At 50.8% G+C, this 14,721-nt stretch overlaps 1 protein-coding gene across 1 annotated transcript; it reads right to left on the reverse strand.

Moving 5' to 3' along the window:
* Nucleotides 1–1,479: 1,479 nt before the first annotated feature.
* LOC119930055 (vegetative cell wall protein gp1-like) lies at nt 1,480–12,677 on the reverse strand. The gene is made up of 5 exons (XM_038748493.1): nt 12,615–12,677; nt 11,896–11,936; nt 9,324–9,439; nt 8,015–8,875; nt 1,480–1,615 (listed from the first exon to the last, which is right to left on the reverse strand). The coding sequence occupies exons 1-5, from the start codon at nt 12,629–12,631 to the stop codon at nt 1,583–1,585; spliced, it is 1,068 nt and encodes a 355-aa protein (XP_038604421.1). The 5' UTR covers nt 12,632–12,677; the 3' UTR covers nt 1,480–1,582.
* Between the last annotated feature and the right edge of the window lie 2,044 nt (nt 12,678–14,721).

The raw sequence follows: 14,721 nt of genomic DNA on the forward strand, positions 1-14,721 counted from the left end.
CAAGCTAGAAATGGAATGGGTAATAATAATAATAATAATTATAATAATAATGGCATTTGTTAAGCGCTTACTATGTGCAAAGCACTTTTCTAAGTGCTGGGGGGATACAGCGTGATCAGGTTGTCCCACGTGGGGCTCACAGTCAATCCCCATTTTACAGATGAGGTAACTGAGGCTCAGAGAAGTTAAGTGACTTGGCCAAGGTCACACAGCAGACATGTGGCGGAGCCGGGATTCGAACCCATGACCTCTGACTCCAAAGCCCGGGCTCTTTCCACTGAGCCACACTGCTTCTCTGGGGCTTGACTCTCCATCCTGTAGTCATGACTGGTAGAGTCCTGGAAGCTCTCCAGTGTGGATTGCACTTCCCAAGCGCTTAGTACAGTGCTCTGCACACAGTAAGCGCTCAATAAATGCGACAATGAATGAATGAATGAATGACCCTGAGAGGGGGTTCACTGAATAGGTGCTCTGTAAACACCAGTGGCTACTGGATTGTCTCCCCTCTCCCCCACCCCCTCATCTTGAGAAGCAGTGTGGCCCGGTGGAAAGAGCACGGGCTTGGAAGTCAGGAGTTGTGGGTTCAAATCAATCAATCAATCAATCAATCGTATTTATTGAGCGCTTACTATGTGCAGAGCACTGTACTAAGCGCTTGGGAAGTACAAATTGGCAACACATAGAGACAGTCCCTACCCAACAGTGGGCTCACAGTCTAAAAAATCCAGGGTTCAAATCCTGACTCCTCCAACTGTCTTCTGTGTGACTTCACTTCTACTGAAGCAGCGTGGCTCAGCGGGAAGAGCCCGGGCTTTGGAGTCAGAAGTCATGGGTTCAAATCCCGGCTCCACCGCTTGTCAGCTGTGTGACTTTGGGCAAGTCACTTCACTTCCCTGAGCCTCAGTTCCCTCATCTGTAAAATGGGGATGAAGACTGTGAGCCCCACGTGGGACAACCCGATCTCCTTGTAAATTCCCCAGCGCTTAGAACAGTGCTCTGCACCTAGTAAGCGCTTAGTAAATGCCATTATTATTATTATTATTAATCCTGCCTCTGCCACTTGTCAGCTGTGTGACTTTTAGACTGTGAGCCCACTTTTGGGTAGGGACTGTCTCTATGTGTTGCCAATTTGTACTTCCCAAGCGCTTAGTACAGTGCTCTGCACATAGTAAGCGCTCAATAAATTGATTGATTGATTGATTGATTGATTGATTTGGGCAAGTCACTTCACTTCTCTGGGCCTGTTACCTCATCTGAAAATGGGGATTAAGATTGTGAACCCCACGTGGGACAACCTGATAGCTTTGTACTTACCCTAGCGCTTAGAACAGTGCTTGGCATATAGTAAGCACTTAACAAATACCATTATTATTATTATTATTATCTGCTTTCCTCTTCCCCCCATCCCAACTCCCTCATGCTCATCCAACCCCTGGCAGTGACCACTCAGTGTCCATCTCATGCCCCATGGAAAGGGGTTTATTGCTGAGCCGCTCGCCAGTGGTGGTGGCGGGGGTTGGGGTTGGGGGGCGTCCCCCCCACTGCTTCCTCCACCATGGAGCCCTCGGCGACTGGTAATTCCTCAGAGCAGTCTGTGGACCCACTCGGCTCCGGGCTGGGAAAGGAGAAAGGACACAACAGTCAGGGCCCGCCCGTGCGGTACAGTGCTTTGGATGCATTGATTCATTCATTCAATCGTATTTACTGAGCGCTTACTGTGTGCAGAGCACTGTACTGAGCGCTCGGGAAGTACAAGTTGGCAACATATAGAGCTGGTCCCTACCCAACAGGTAGGGGATTAAAATAATCCCCATTTTACAGATGAGGTAACTGAGGCACAGAGAAGTTAAGTGACTTAATAATAATAATAATGGCATTTATTAAGCGCTTACTATGGGCAAAGCACTGTTCTAAGCGCTGGACTTGCCCCCAGCTGATAATTGGCGGAGCCGGCATTTGAACCCACGACCTCTGACTCCAGTGGCCAGGCTCTTTCCACGGAGTCCAGCTGCTTCTCAGCGATTGTATGGGATTGTATCTACCCCAGCGCTTACTACAGTGCCTGGCACATAGTAAGTGCTTAACAAATACCACAATTTGTATTATTATTATTATTATCATCATTATTATTACACTCTCCGGGCCAGATCTTGAGAAGCAGTGTGGCCCGGTGGAAAGAGCACGGGCTTGGAAGTCAGGGGTTGTGTGTTCAAATCCTGGCTCCTCCAACTGCCCTCTGTGTGACTTCACTTCTACTCTTCTACTGAAGCAGCGTGGCTCAGTGGAAAGAGCCCGGGCTCGGGAGTCAGAGGTCGTGGGTTCGAATCCCGGTCCGCCACCTGTCTGCTGTGTGACTTTGAGCAAATCACTTCACTTCTCTGAGCCTCAGTTCCCTCATCTGTAAAATGGGGATGAAGACTGAGCCCCCCGTGGGACAACCTGATCACCTTGTATCCCCCCCATGCTTAGAACAGTGCTTTGCACATAGTAAGCGCTTAACAAATACCATCATTATTATTATTATTGTATGGTAAGCACTTAACAAATACAACGGTTTTTATTCATTCATTAATTCATTCATTCAGTCGTATTTTAGACTGTGAGCCCACTGTTGGGTAGGGACTGTCTCTATATGTTGCCAACTTGGGCTTCCCAAGCGCTTAGTACAGTGCTTGGCACGCAGTAAGCGCTCAATAAATACGATTGATTGATTTACTGAGCGCTTACTGTGTGCAGAGCACTGTACTAAGCGCTTGGGAAGTCCAAGTTGGCAACATATAGAGACGGTCTCTACCCCACAGCGGGCTCACAGTCTAGAAGGGGGAGACAGACAACAAAACATATTAAGCTCACTGTGGGCAGGGAATGCATCTGTTTGCTGTTGTATTATAACAATAATGATGGCATTTGTTAATAATAATAATAATGGTATTTGTTAAGCACTTACTATGTGCAAAGCACTGTTCTAAGCGCTGGGGAGATTACAAGGTGATCAGGTTGTCCCATGGGGGCCTCACAGTTTTAATCCCCATTTTACAGATGAGGTAACAGAGGCATAGAGAAGTTAAGTGATTTGCCCAAAGTCACCCAGCTGACAGTTGGTGGAGCCGGGATTTGAACCCATGACCTCTGACTCCAAAGCCCGAGCTCTTTCCACTGAGCCACGAGCTCCTGGCTTACTAAGTTAAGCGCTTACTATGTGCAAAGCACTGTACTCTCCCAAGTGCTTAGTACAGTAAGCGCTCAATAAATACCATTGACTTGTACTTCCCAAGCGCTTAGTACAGTGCTCTGCACACAGTAAGCGCTCAGTAAATACGATTGATTGATTGATTGATTGACTGACTGAATGAAAGGATCTTGAAAGGTCACTTGGCCCTGTCTCCTGCCTCCAAGAGGGTGGAGGCCAGTCCATCCGCTGGTGTAGTATGTGCCCCGAGGCCGGCCTTCCCAGGTCTTCATCATCAATCGTATTTATTGAGCGCTTACAGTGCACTGTACTAAGCGCTTGGGTCTTGGCATCGCTCACTCTCCTCACCCGCCCCCCCATCCTTGGCCACCCGCCCCTTGAGGTGTCATTCAATAAATACGATTGAATGAATGAATGAAGGGCGAATTCTCCGCCTGATCCAAGCCAGATCCACCGGGCCTCTGGGCAACCCAGGCTGGCATTTGGCTACCTGAGATTGGCAAAGAAGTGGCTCCACGGGGACCCCGGGGACCGAAACCCGTCGGAAGTTCCCATCAATCAATCAATCAATCGTATTTATTGAGCGCTTACTGTGTGCAGAGCGCTGGACTAAGCGCTTGGGGAGATTGAGGAGGGAAAAGCGAAAAGGAATCCCAGGCCCAGCAAACGGCAGACGCAAGGTACAGTCTATGCGTGTGCATGTGTGTCCGTAAATTGTTATATTGTGCTGTCCCGGGCGCTTAGTACAGTACTTTGCACACAATCTAAGCGCTTAATAAATATGATTGAATGAATAAAGAACTTACAGGCTAGAGGGGGAGACAGGCATTAACATGGATAATAATAATAATAATAATAATGATAAATAATGATTAAAACTGTGAGCACTCTGAGGGACAAGGACTGTGTCCAACCTAATTCATTCATTCAAACCTGATCACCTTGTATCCCCCCGGCACTTAGAACAGTGTTTGGCACATAGTAAGCACTTAATAAATGCCATTATTATTATTGTAACCCAGGTCCTCTGACTCACGGGCCTGTGGTCTTTCCACTAGCCCATGCTGCTTCTTTTCATTCATTCATTCATTCAATCGTATTTATTGAGCGCTTACTGTGTGCAGAGCACTGTACTAAGCGCTTGGGAAGTACAAGTTGGCATTTTCATTCAATTGTATTTATTGAGCGCTTACTATGTGCAGAGCACTGTACTAAGCGCTTGGGAAGTCCAAGTTGGCAACATATAGAGACGGTCCCTACCCAACAGTGGGCTCACGGTCCAGAACTTAATGAACTTGTACCTACCCCGGCGCTTAGCACAGTGCCTGGCATTTTAAAAAAACCCTCCTTGCCTGCCACCCCCATGACAGAAAAGGCTCCTGAAGGCACGAAGCCTGTCTTTTACTCCTGAATGTTCCGCAAGCACGCAGAACAGCTCTCTGCACACTTTAGACGCCCAGAACAGTGCGCTGCCTACTTTAGGGGTCCAATACAGTGCTCTCCACCCAGAAGGGACAAGGTACAGTGCTCTACACATAGACCGTACCACGCACACAGTCGATGGCAGATTCAGCACTCTGCATGTTGTGGCTCAGTGGAAAGAGCCCGGGCTTTGGAGTCCGAGGTCATGGGTTCAAATCTTGCTCCGCCACTTAGCTGTGTGACTTCTAGACCGTGAGCCCACTGTTGGGTAGGGACCGTCTCTATATGTTGCCAACTTGTACTTCCCAAGCGCTTAGTACAGTGCTCTGCACACAGTAAGTGCTCAATAAATACGATTGATTGATTGACTGATTGATATGGGCAAGTTGCTTCACTTCTCTGTGCCTCAGTTCCCTCATCTGGAAAATGGGGATGAAGACTGTGAGCTCCTCGTGGGACAACCTGATCTCCCTGTAACCTCCCCAGTGCTTAGAATAGTGCTTTGCACATAGTAAGTGCTTAATAAATGCCATCATCATGTTGTAATCCCTCCCTGCTGCAGAACAGCGCCGTGCCCTCTGATGATCTCAGTGCACATGAGATAATAATAATAATAATAATAATAATAATAATGGCATTTATGGGGAATAATAATAATAATGGTATTTGTTAAGTGCCAAGCACATCCTCCCCCTGGACTGGAATGCCCTCCCTCCGCACATCCACCAAGCTGGCTCTCTTCCTCCCTTCAAAGCCCTACTGAGAGCTCACCTCCTCCATGAGGCCTTCCCACACTGAACCCCCTTTTTCCTCTCCTCCTCCCCATCCCCCCGTCCTACCTCCTTCCCCTCCCCACAGCACCTGTCAATATAGTTGCACAGATTTATTACTCTATTTATTTTACTTGTACATATTGACTATTCTATTTCTTTTGTTAATGAGGTGCATCTCGCTTTAATTCCATTTGTTCTGACGACTTGACACCTTCCCCCATGTTTTGTTTCGCTGTCCGTCTCCCCCTTCTAGACTGTGAGCCCCGTCATTGGGTAGGGCCCGTCTCTACACGTTGCCGACTTGGACTTCCCAAGCGCTCAGCGCAGTGCTCTGCACATAGCAAGCGCTTAGTACAGTGCTCTGCACATAGTAAGCGCTCAATAAATACGATTGATGATGATAAATACGATTGAATGAATGCATACAAGGTAATCAGGTTGTCCAAAGTGGGGCCCGCAGATTTAATCCCCATTTTACAGATGAGGTAACTGAGGGATGGGGAAGTGATGTGCGCAGAGTCACCCGGCTGATAAGTGGCGGAGGCGGGATTAGAACCCATGACCCAGATGCTTCCATTTGTTCCCTCTCACAGCACCGAGGCCCTGGGGCCGGACTTGCACAGACTCCGGTGGGGTCGGGGACGGCGGAAGCCATTCTGAGGAGAGGGGACCCAGTGGTTCTGGAGCTGGGGATGAAGGGGACGAGGGGAGGTCGGGGGTCTTGTACGGGGGGAAGAGATAGCCCATTTTTAAAAATGGTATTTCTAAATAATAATGGCATGTATTAAGCGCTTACTATGTGCAAAGCACTGTTCCAAGCGCTGGGGAGGTTACAAGGTGATCCGGTTGTCCCACGTGGGGCTCCCAGTCTTCATCCCCATTTCACAGATGAGCGTGAGGCCCAGAGAAGTGAAGTGACTTGCCCAAAGTCACCTAGTATGTTTGGTTTTGTTCTCTGTCTCCCCCTTTTAGACTGTGAGCCCACTGTTGGGCAGGGACTGTCTCTCTATGTTGCCAATTTGTACTTCCCAAGCGCTTAGTACAGTGCTCTGCACACAGTAAGCGCTCAATAAATACGTTTGATGACGATGAATTGGCAGAGCCGGGATTTGAACTCATGACCTCTGACTCCAAAGCCCGGGCTCTTTCCACTGAGCCACGCTGCTTCTCGATGCTTCTAAATGCTTACTATGTGCCGGGCACTGTACTAGCCACCCGAAAATCAGGTTGGTTAGAATTCCTGTCCCACGTGGGGCTCCTAGTCTTCATCCCCATTTTGCAGATGAGGTAACTGGGGCCCAGAGAAGAATAATATTATATTATTATTATTATATGTATTATTTTTATGGTATTTAAGTGCTTACCATATGCCAGGCACTGTACTAAGCACTGGGGTGGATACAAGTAAATCGGGTCTTTGTCCCACCCACGGCTCACGACCTCAATCCCCATTTTGCAGATGAGGTAACTAGGCCCAAAGAAGAATAATATTATATATACATAATATATATATATATAATATATATTATTATATATAATAATATATATATAAATAATAATATATATTATTTTTATGGTATTTAAGTGCTTACCATATGCCAGGCACTATACTAAGCACAGGGGTGGATACAAGCAAATCAGGTTGGACTCAGTCTTTGTCCCACCCAGGGCTCACAACCTCAATCCCCATTTTGCAGATGCAGCATGGCTCAGTGGAAAGAGCCTGGGCTTTGGAGTCAGAGGTCATGGGTTCAAATTCCGGCTCCGCCAATTGTCAGCTGTGTCACTTTGGGCAAGTCACTTAAATTCTCTGTGCCTCAGTTACCTCATCTGTAAAATGGGGATTAAGACTGTGAACCCCCGTGGGACAACCTGGTCACCTTGTAACCTCCCCAGTGCCTCGAACAGTGCTTTGCACATAGTAAGCGCTTAACAAACGCCATCATCATCATCATCATTATTATTATTGTTATTCTCTGAGCCTCAGTTTCCTCATCTGTAAAACGGGGATGAAGACTGTGAACCCCCGTGGGACGACCTGGTCACCTTGTAACCTCCCCAGTGCCTAGAACAGTGCTTTGTACATAGTAAGCGCTTAATAAGTGCCATCATCATTATTATTAGTATTCTCTGAGCCTCAGTTACCTCATCTGTAAAACGGGGATGAAGACTGTGAACCCCCGTGGGACAACCTGGTCACCTTGTCACCTCCCCAGTGCTTCGAACAGTGCTTTGCACATAGTAAGCGCTTAATAAATGCCGTCACCATCATTATCATTATCCTCTGAGCCTCAGTGACCTCATCTGGAAAATGGGGATGAAGGCTGTGAGCCCCCCGTGGGACAACCTGATCACCTTGTATCCCCCGTAGCGCTTAGAACAGTGCTTTGTGCATTGTAAGAGCTTAACAAATGCCATCGTTATCATTATTATGAGGTAACTGAGGCCCAGAGAAGTGAAGTGACTTGCCCCAGGTCACACAGCAGACAAGCGGTGGGATGGGGATTAGAAATTGCATCCTTCTGCCTGTGAGGCCTGTGCTGTGGCTGCTAGGCCGCACTTCTGATGGCGGGCCGGCCCCCCGGCCCCCTCACCCCTCTGGGCACCGCGGCCGTCCCCCGAGGCTCACCAACGGGACGGCACGGGTGCCCTCGGCGGGGTGCGGGGCCGGCTCCTCGGGGGGCGTCGCGGGGTCCCGGGAGGGCCGCTCCACTCGCACGACCCGCAGCTGGTTCGCCAGCGTCTTCTCGGTTATCCGGGGGGTGGAGGCGGCCTTGGGGGGCGGAGGCCTCTCTGGGGGGCGGGCGGGGGGTCTTGCATCCCGCTCATGCTGGTCAGGGGAGGCCGCCTCAGGAGAGCTGGGGGGCCCAGGGTGACCGGTCCTGGGGCCGGAGCGATGCTTCTTCAGGAAGCGTCGGAGCGAGGTCGGGGCCGGCCGCCCGCTGGGTTCGGGCTCGGGGGACTGGGGTTCCGGGGAGCCGGGGGCCGAGGGGCCCTTGAGGAGGGCAGGCACGGCCATCTTCTTGCCCTCCGGCTCCACCATGGGGGCACCCGGCGGAGACCCCTCCAGCGGGGTCCCCAGAGGCCGGGAGGGGCCCCTCGGGGGTCTCTCAGGAGCCTCCTTGGGGGTCTTCCATTTCCACTTGAAGAACCTCATAAACCCGGGCTTTGGGGGCAGAGGAGGGGCCCGGTCTTGGGGACAGCCCGCCGGGGCCGGGAGTAGGCCCGAGCCGGGGCTCTCCGGCTGGGCATGTGGCAGCGTGGCTGAGGCCTCTGACGGCGAGGCTGGCACCGGTGGGGAGGGCGGGGGTGGGTCCTGTGGGGGTGGGACCGGAGCCGGCTTGGCCTGCGAGGGCGAGATGGGCACGGCCGCCGGGTGCTTCCTAGGCCTGTTGTCCGCCCTCAGCTGCCAGGACATTTCTCCCAAGGAGCGGCTCATCCAGAGCGGCCTCCTGCCCGGGGGGAGCGGGGAAGGAAGGGCAGCTGCGCTCTGAAACACCAAGGCCGAGGCTCAGCGGCGTGGCCAACCCCGGCTCCCTGTCCTCCCTCCACCCCCTTACCCTCTCCTGAACTGCCCCCACCTTCCTTCGCACCCATTCTCCTGCCCCAAACCGTCCCCACCTCCTATCTCAGACCACCCCCATTTCCCTCCACCCACCCCCCGTACCAAACCATCACCTCCCTCCACCCCCACCTCCCTCGGCCTCGGTGACTTTTGGGGAGGTCAGACCCCACCCTTCGCCCCCCGACCACCCTCCCCCTGCCCTCATCCCACAAAGATCTTCCATCTGAACACGGTCCCTGGGATTGTCCGAAGAAGGGGTTCGGTGCATTCTCTCCCTTTCCCCGCCCTCCTCCCCCAATTCCCCAGGCTGGCGAGGTCGGGGGCACCGCCTCCTGGTTTGGGCTTCACCCCCTGTGCCCTCAGCCCCACTCACGTGTTCTCTCCTTGCCGTGAGCTGAGAGGGCTTCGATCGCTTCTTGGTGCCCGGGCGAGGGGGTTTGGGGAAGGCCAGAGGGAAATAAAGCTGGTGCCAAGATTCTGGTTGCCAGCCTGGAATCGGATATGGCAGAGGTGGGCATGGGGCCAACGTCCAGCCTTTGTTCTGCCCTTTGTTCAGGTTCCCAAGGACAGGGAGAGGGTCTCCTTACTCTTTAACACTACCCCCAGAGTTCAGCACAGTGCTCTGCACATGATAGGCACCCAATAAATAATAGTAATGATGGTATTCGCTAAGCACTTTGCCAAGCACTGTCCTAAGGGCTGGGGGAGATACAAGGTATTCAGGTTGTCCCGCGTGGGGCTCCCAATCTTCATCCCCATTTTACAGATGAGGTCACTGAGGCCCAGAGAAGTGATGTGACTTGCCCAAAGTCACACAGCTGACAAGCGGCGGAGCCGGGATTAGATCCCATGACCTCTGACTCCCAAGCCCGGGCTCTTTCCGCTGAGCCACACTGCTTCTCATTAATGGATTGAGATAGCTAAGCAGGAGTGTGTTAATAATAATAATAATAATAATAATAATAATAATAATGATGGCATTTGTTAAGCGCTTATTATGTGTGTGTTGGTGGCCTCAGTTCATTGCTCAGCCTAAATGGGATCTCATCCCACGATTATTATGACATCCTTCACCACTTCTCTGAAACTTTTTACATCCAATCTGGGAGATTACATTATCTCCCCCTCTTAATTCATTTTCCTCCCATTCCACCTCCCCCTCCCTTAAATCCCAGATCGAGGCCCACCTACTTCCCAAAGCCTTCCCTGATTAATCCCATGCACATTCCACACCCCCACTCCTCCCTCTCAACCGGATCCCACATTGGGTCAATTCAGCTCTAACTAGGTGTCGAACCCTGACCCCTGGGACTGAAATAAGAGATTGAGATTGGACGCCAACTAGTACTTCCCAAGCGCTTAGTACAGTGCTCTGCACACAGTAAGCGCTCAATAAATATGATTGATTGATTGATTGACGCGGTCCCTGGGCCACCTGGGGCTCGTTGTCAAAGAGGGACGGAGAACAGTTGGTTCAAATCCGTCTTACAGAGGTTTTCCTCTCCTCCTCCCTAACCCCCCTGCCCTTCCTCCTTCCCCTCCCCACAGCACCTGTGTATATTTATTCATTCATTCATTCATTCAATCGTATTTATTGAGCGCTTACTGTGTGCGGAGCACTGTACTAAGTGCTTGGGAAGTACAAGTTGGCAACATACAAGCTGTTGAGTACAAGTTGTCTCCCCCTTCTAGACTGTGAGCCGGCTGTTGGGTAGGGACCGTCTCTATATGTTGCCAACTTGTACTTCCCAAGCGCTTAGTACAGTGCTCTGCACACAGTAAGCGCTCAATAAATACGATTGAACGAATGAATGAGCATATAGAGACAGTCCCTACCCAAGAGCAGGCTCACATGCTTGTACAGATTTATTACTCTATTTTCCTTGTACATATTTACTATTCTATTTATTTTGTTAATGATGTGCATTTAGCTATAATTCTATTTATTCTGACGACTTGACACCTGTCCACGTGTTTTGCTTTGTTGTCTGTCTCCCCCTTCTAGACTGTGAGCCCGTTGTTGGGTAGGGACCGTCTCTCTATGTTGCCAACTTGTACTTCCCAAGCGCTCAGTACAGTGCTCTGCACACAGTAAGAGCTCAATAAATAAACGAATTGAATGAATGCCCAAAGTCACCCAGCAGACCAGGGCTGAGCAGGGACCGGAACCAGGGACTCCTGCCTTCCAGCCTCCTTTCTTGACAGTCCCATACAGTCTCCCCTGCTGTGCTTAGTTTGTCTCTTCTCCCCTGCCAGTCTGATGGGCCCAGAATGCAGCGGCCTCTGGGCTGTAGCCTCCTGTTCTGTCTTTTTCTGTCTCTCTCTCCCCTACTGTGCAGTCAGAGAAACTTGCAATCAATCAATCAATCATATTTATTGAGCGCTTACTGTGTGCAGAGCACTGCACTAAGCGCTTGGGAAGTACAAGTTGGCAACATCTAGAGACGGTCGCTACCCAACAGTGGGCTCACAGTCTAAAACGGGGAGGCGGAGAACAAAACCAAACATACTAACAAAAATAAATAGACTAGATATGTACAAGTAAAATAAATAGAGTAATAAATATGTACAAACATATATACATATATACAGGTGCTGTGGGGAAAGGAAGGAGGTAAGGGGGGGATGGAGGGGGGAGAGGAAGGAAGGGGCTCAGTCTGGGCCCCTATATGTCTCTATATGTTGCCAACTTGTACTTCCCAAGCGCTTAGTACAGTGCTCTGCACACAGTAAGCGCTCAATAAATATGATTGAATGAATGAGCATATAGAGACGGTCCCCTCCTGTTCTGTCTTTCTCTGTCTCTCTCTCCCCTACTGTGCAGTCAGAGAACCTCGCAGCCAACTCTGGAGCACCCGTCACCCCATTTGGAGGCCAAGGCCGGGTCAGGTGGGAAAACTTTAACAGAAGGCCGGGCCTGACTGGGGTGGAGATGGAAGGCTCACCTGATGTGGATCTGTCATGCTCTCCAAGGCTTGCTTGGTACCTGCAAGAGGGAAGAAGGAAAATAGGTGGGAAAATAGGCTCTTTTGGCCCAGGATGAGTGGTGGGGGCGGGCTGGCTGCGGGGGTAGGAAGCGGCGGGCTGCAGAGGTGGTTTGGGACAGACCAGGGCCAGCGGTCCAGCAGCCTCAGCGGCCCGGTCTCTCGTGGGCTGATGGAGGGGGGTGAGGCAGGGCCTTTGAGTCAACCCTTCCCTGCCTCTGGGGCAGGAGTTGCTCGTTCGGATTCGGGGCAGGGGAGAGCGGGGAGTCATTTGTCCGTCTCCCCCTTTTAGACTGTGAGCCCACTGTTGGGTAGGGACTGTCTCTATATGTTGCCAACTTGTACTTCCCAAGGGCTTACTACAGTGCTCTGCACACAGTAAGCGCTCAATAAATACGATTGATTGATTGATTATGAGGAGCAGACCCTCCAGCCCCGTGGATGCAGGTGGCTTTGCTCCTTCAGCCTCCCTCCTCCCAAAAGTCCCCTCTGATCCAGGGAGGAGCACCCCACAGAATCCCCGCCCCGGTGGTTTCTGCCCCTTGGGATTGGGGTCCCTCCGATCACTCCCTGGGGTCTCTCCCCAGCCCGCCCCCGGGGTGGCCCTGCCAGGCGGCATCGAAGGCAGAAGGAAATGTCATCGCACACCACGCCCAGCCCGGATTATCCCCCGGATTTACAGCTTGGACGTGGCCATGCGCTCGCTCCAGCCGGAGCCCAACGGACGGGTGGGGAGCCAGTCGGTCAGACTGGCCTGTGACCTCACAAAGGGGGTGGCCACCAAGAACCCTTCTGGCCGTCGTTGACTGGGCAACAGTGCTCACGGAGCACTGAGGCCCTGGAACCCCTCACCATGCTTAGAACATAGGCTAGGGAGACACCAATGTAAGCAACGCGGCCTAAAGGGAGGGGTAACACAGGCCTGGAAGTTGGGGACCTGGGGTCTCACCCCAGCTCCACCACTTGTCTGCTCGGTGACCTTGAGCAAGTCATTCATTCATTCATTCAATCGTATTTATTGAGCGCTTACTGTGTGCAGAGCACTGGACTAAGCGCTTGGGAAGTACAAGTTGGCAACATAGAGAGACGGTCCCTACCCAACGACGGGCTCCCAGTCTAGAAGGGGGAGGCAGACAACAAAACAAAACACGTGGACAGGTGTCAAGTCGTCAGAATAAATAGAAATAAAGCTAGAGGCACATCATTAACAAAATAAATCGAATAGTAAATATGTACAAGTAAAATAGAGTAATAAATCTGTACAAACATATACAGGGGCTGTGGGGAGGGGAAGGAGGTAGGGTGGGGGGATGGGGAGAAGGAGAGGAAAAAGGGGGCTCAGTCTGGGAAGGCCTCCTGGAGGAGGTGAGCTCTCCTGAGGAGGGCTTTGAAGGGAGGAAGTCACTTCACTTCTCTGTTCCTCAGTTTCCTCATGGAAAACGGAGACGGAATAGCATAGTGGATAGAGCCCTGGCCTGAGAGTCAGAAGGTCGTGGGTTCTAATCTTGGCTCTGCCACATGTCCGCCGGGTGACCATGGGCAGGTCACTTAACTTCTCTGTGCTTCCGTTACATCATCTGTAAAATGGGGATTGAGACTGTGAGCCCCATGTGGGACAAGGGACTGTATCCAACCCAGTTTATTTGTAATAATGATAATAATAATAACGGCATTTGTTAAGCGCTTACTATGTGCAGAGCACTGTTCTAAGCGCTGGGGGGGAAGCAAGGTGATCAAGTTGTCCCACGTGGGGCTCACAGTCTTAATCCCCATTTTACAGATGTGGTAACTGAGGCTCCGAGAAGTGAAGTGACTTGTCCAATGTCACACAGCAGACGTGGTGGAGCTGGGATTAGAACCCATGACCTCTGACTCCAAAGCCCGGGATCTTTCCACTGAGCCACGCTGCTTCTCTATGCCCCACAGGGCTTAGCCCCACCAGAAAGCAGCGTGGCCTAGTTGTCTAGTGGATAGAACATGGGCCTAGTGGATAAAGCATTTATTTATTTAAATTTATTTATTTATTTATTTATTTATTTTGTTAATACGTTTGTTTTCGTTCTCTGTCTCCCCCTTCTAGACTGTGAGCCCACTGCTGGGTAGGGGCCGTCTCTACATGTTGCCAACTTGGACTTCCCAAGCGCTTAGTCCAGTGCTCTGCACACAGTAAGCACTCAATAAATACGATTGAATGAATGAATGAGTGAAAGCATGGTCTTGAGAATTAGAAGGACCAAGGGTCTAATCCTGGCTCCATCGCATGTCTGCAGTGTGAACCTGGGCAAGTCACTTCTCTGAGCCTCAGTTACCTCATCTGTAAAGTGGGCATTAAGACGGTGAGCCCCATGTGGGACAGGGACTGTGTCCGGCCCGATTACCTTAAATCTACCCCAGTGCTTAGAACAGTGCTCGGCACATAGTTAAGTGCTTTACAAATATAAATATCTGTATATATCAGTAATCTGTTAATTTACTTATCTATTTGTATTAATGTCTGCCTCCCACTTTCAACTGTGAGCGCATTGTGGGCAGGAATGTGTCTGTTGCTATATTGTACTCTCCCAAGCACGTAGTACAGTGCTTTGCACACAGTAAGTGCTCAATAAATACGATTGAATGAATGACTGAATGAAATACCACAATTAATATCATTATCATTATTATTATTAGGGGGGGATAGTCCAGGGTAACAGCTGTTTGCCCGGAAGACTGAAGGTCGGCTGGGCTAGTGGCCTGGAAAGAGCCATGCCCGGTGTGTCCTCAGGATATTCCCTCCCAAACCCTGCC

Source organism: Tachyglossus aculeatus, chromosome 6 (assembly GCF_015852505.1).
Source record: "Tachyglossus aculeatus isolate mTacAcu1 chromosome 6, mTacAcu1.pri, whole genome shotgun sequence".
NCBI lineage: Eukaryota > Metazoa > Chordata > Mammalia > Monotremata > Tachyglossidae > Tachyglossus > Tachyglossus aculeatus.

What these genes read in the sequence shown, in the direction of transcription:
- LOC119930055 (XM_038748493.1), bottom strand. An exon ending in TCACGGCAAGGAGAGAACAC is followed by an intron (nt 8,876 to 9,323) that starts GTGAGTGGGGCT and finishes TTGGTGTTTCAG; the next exon opens with AGCGCAGCTGCCCTTCCTTC. An exon ending in GCACCCGTGCCGTCCCGTTG is followed by an intron (nt 1,616 to 8,014) that starts GTGAGCCTCGGG and finishes CTCCTTTCCCAG; the next exon opens with CCCGGAGCCGAGTGGGTCCA.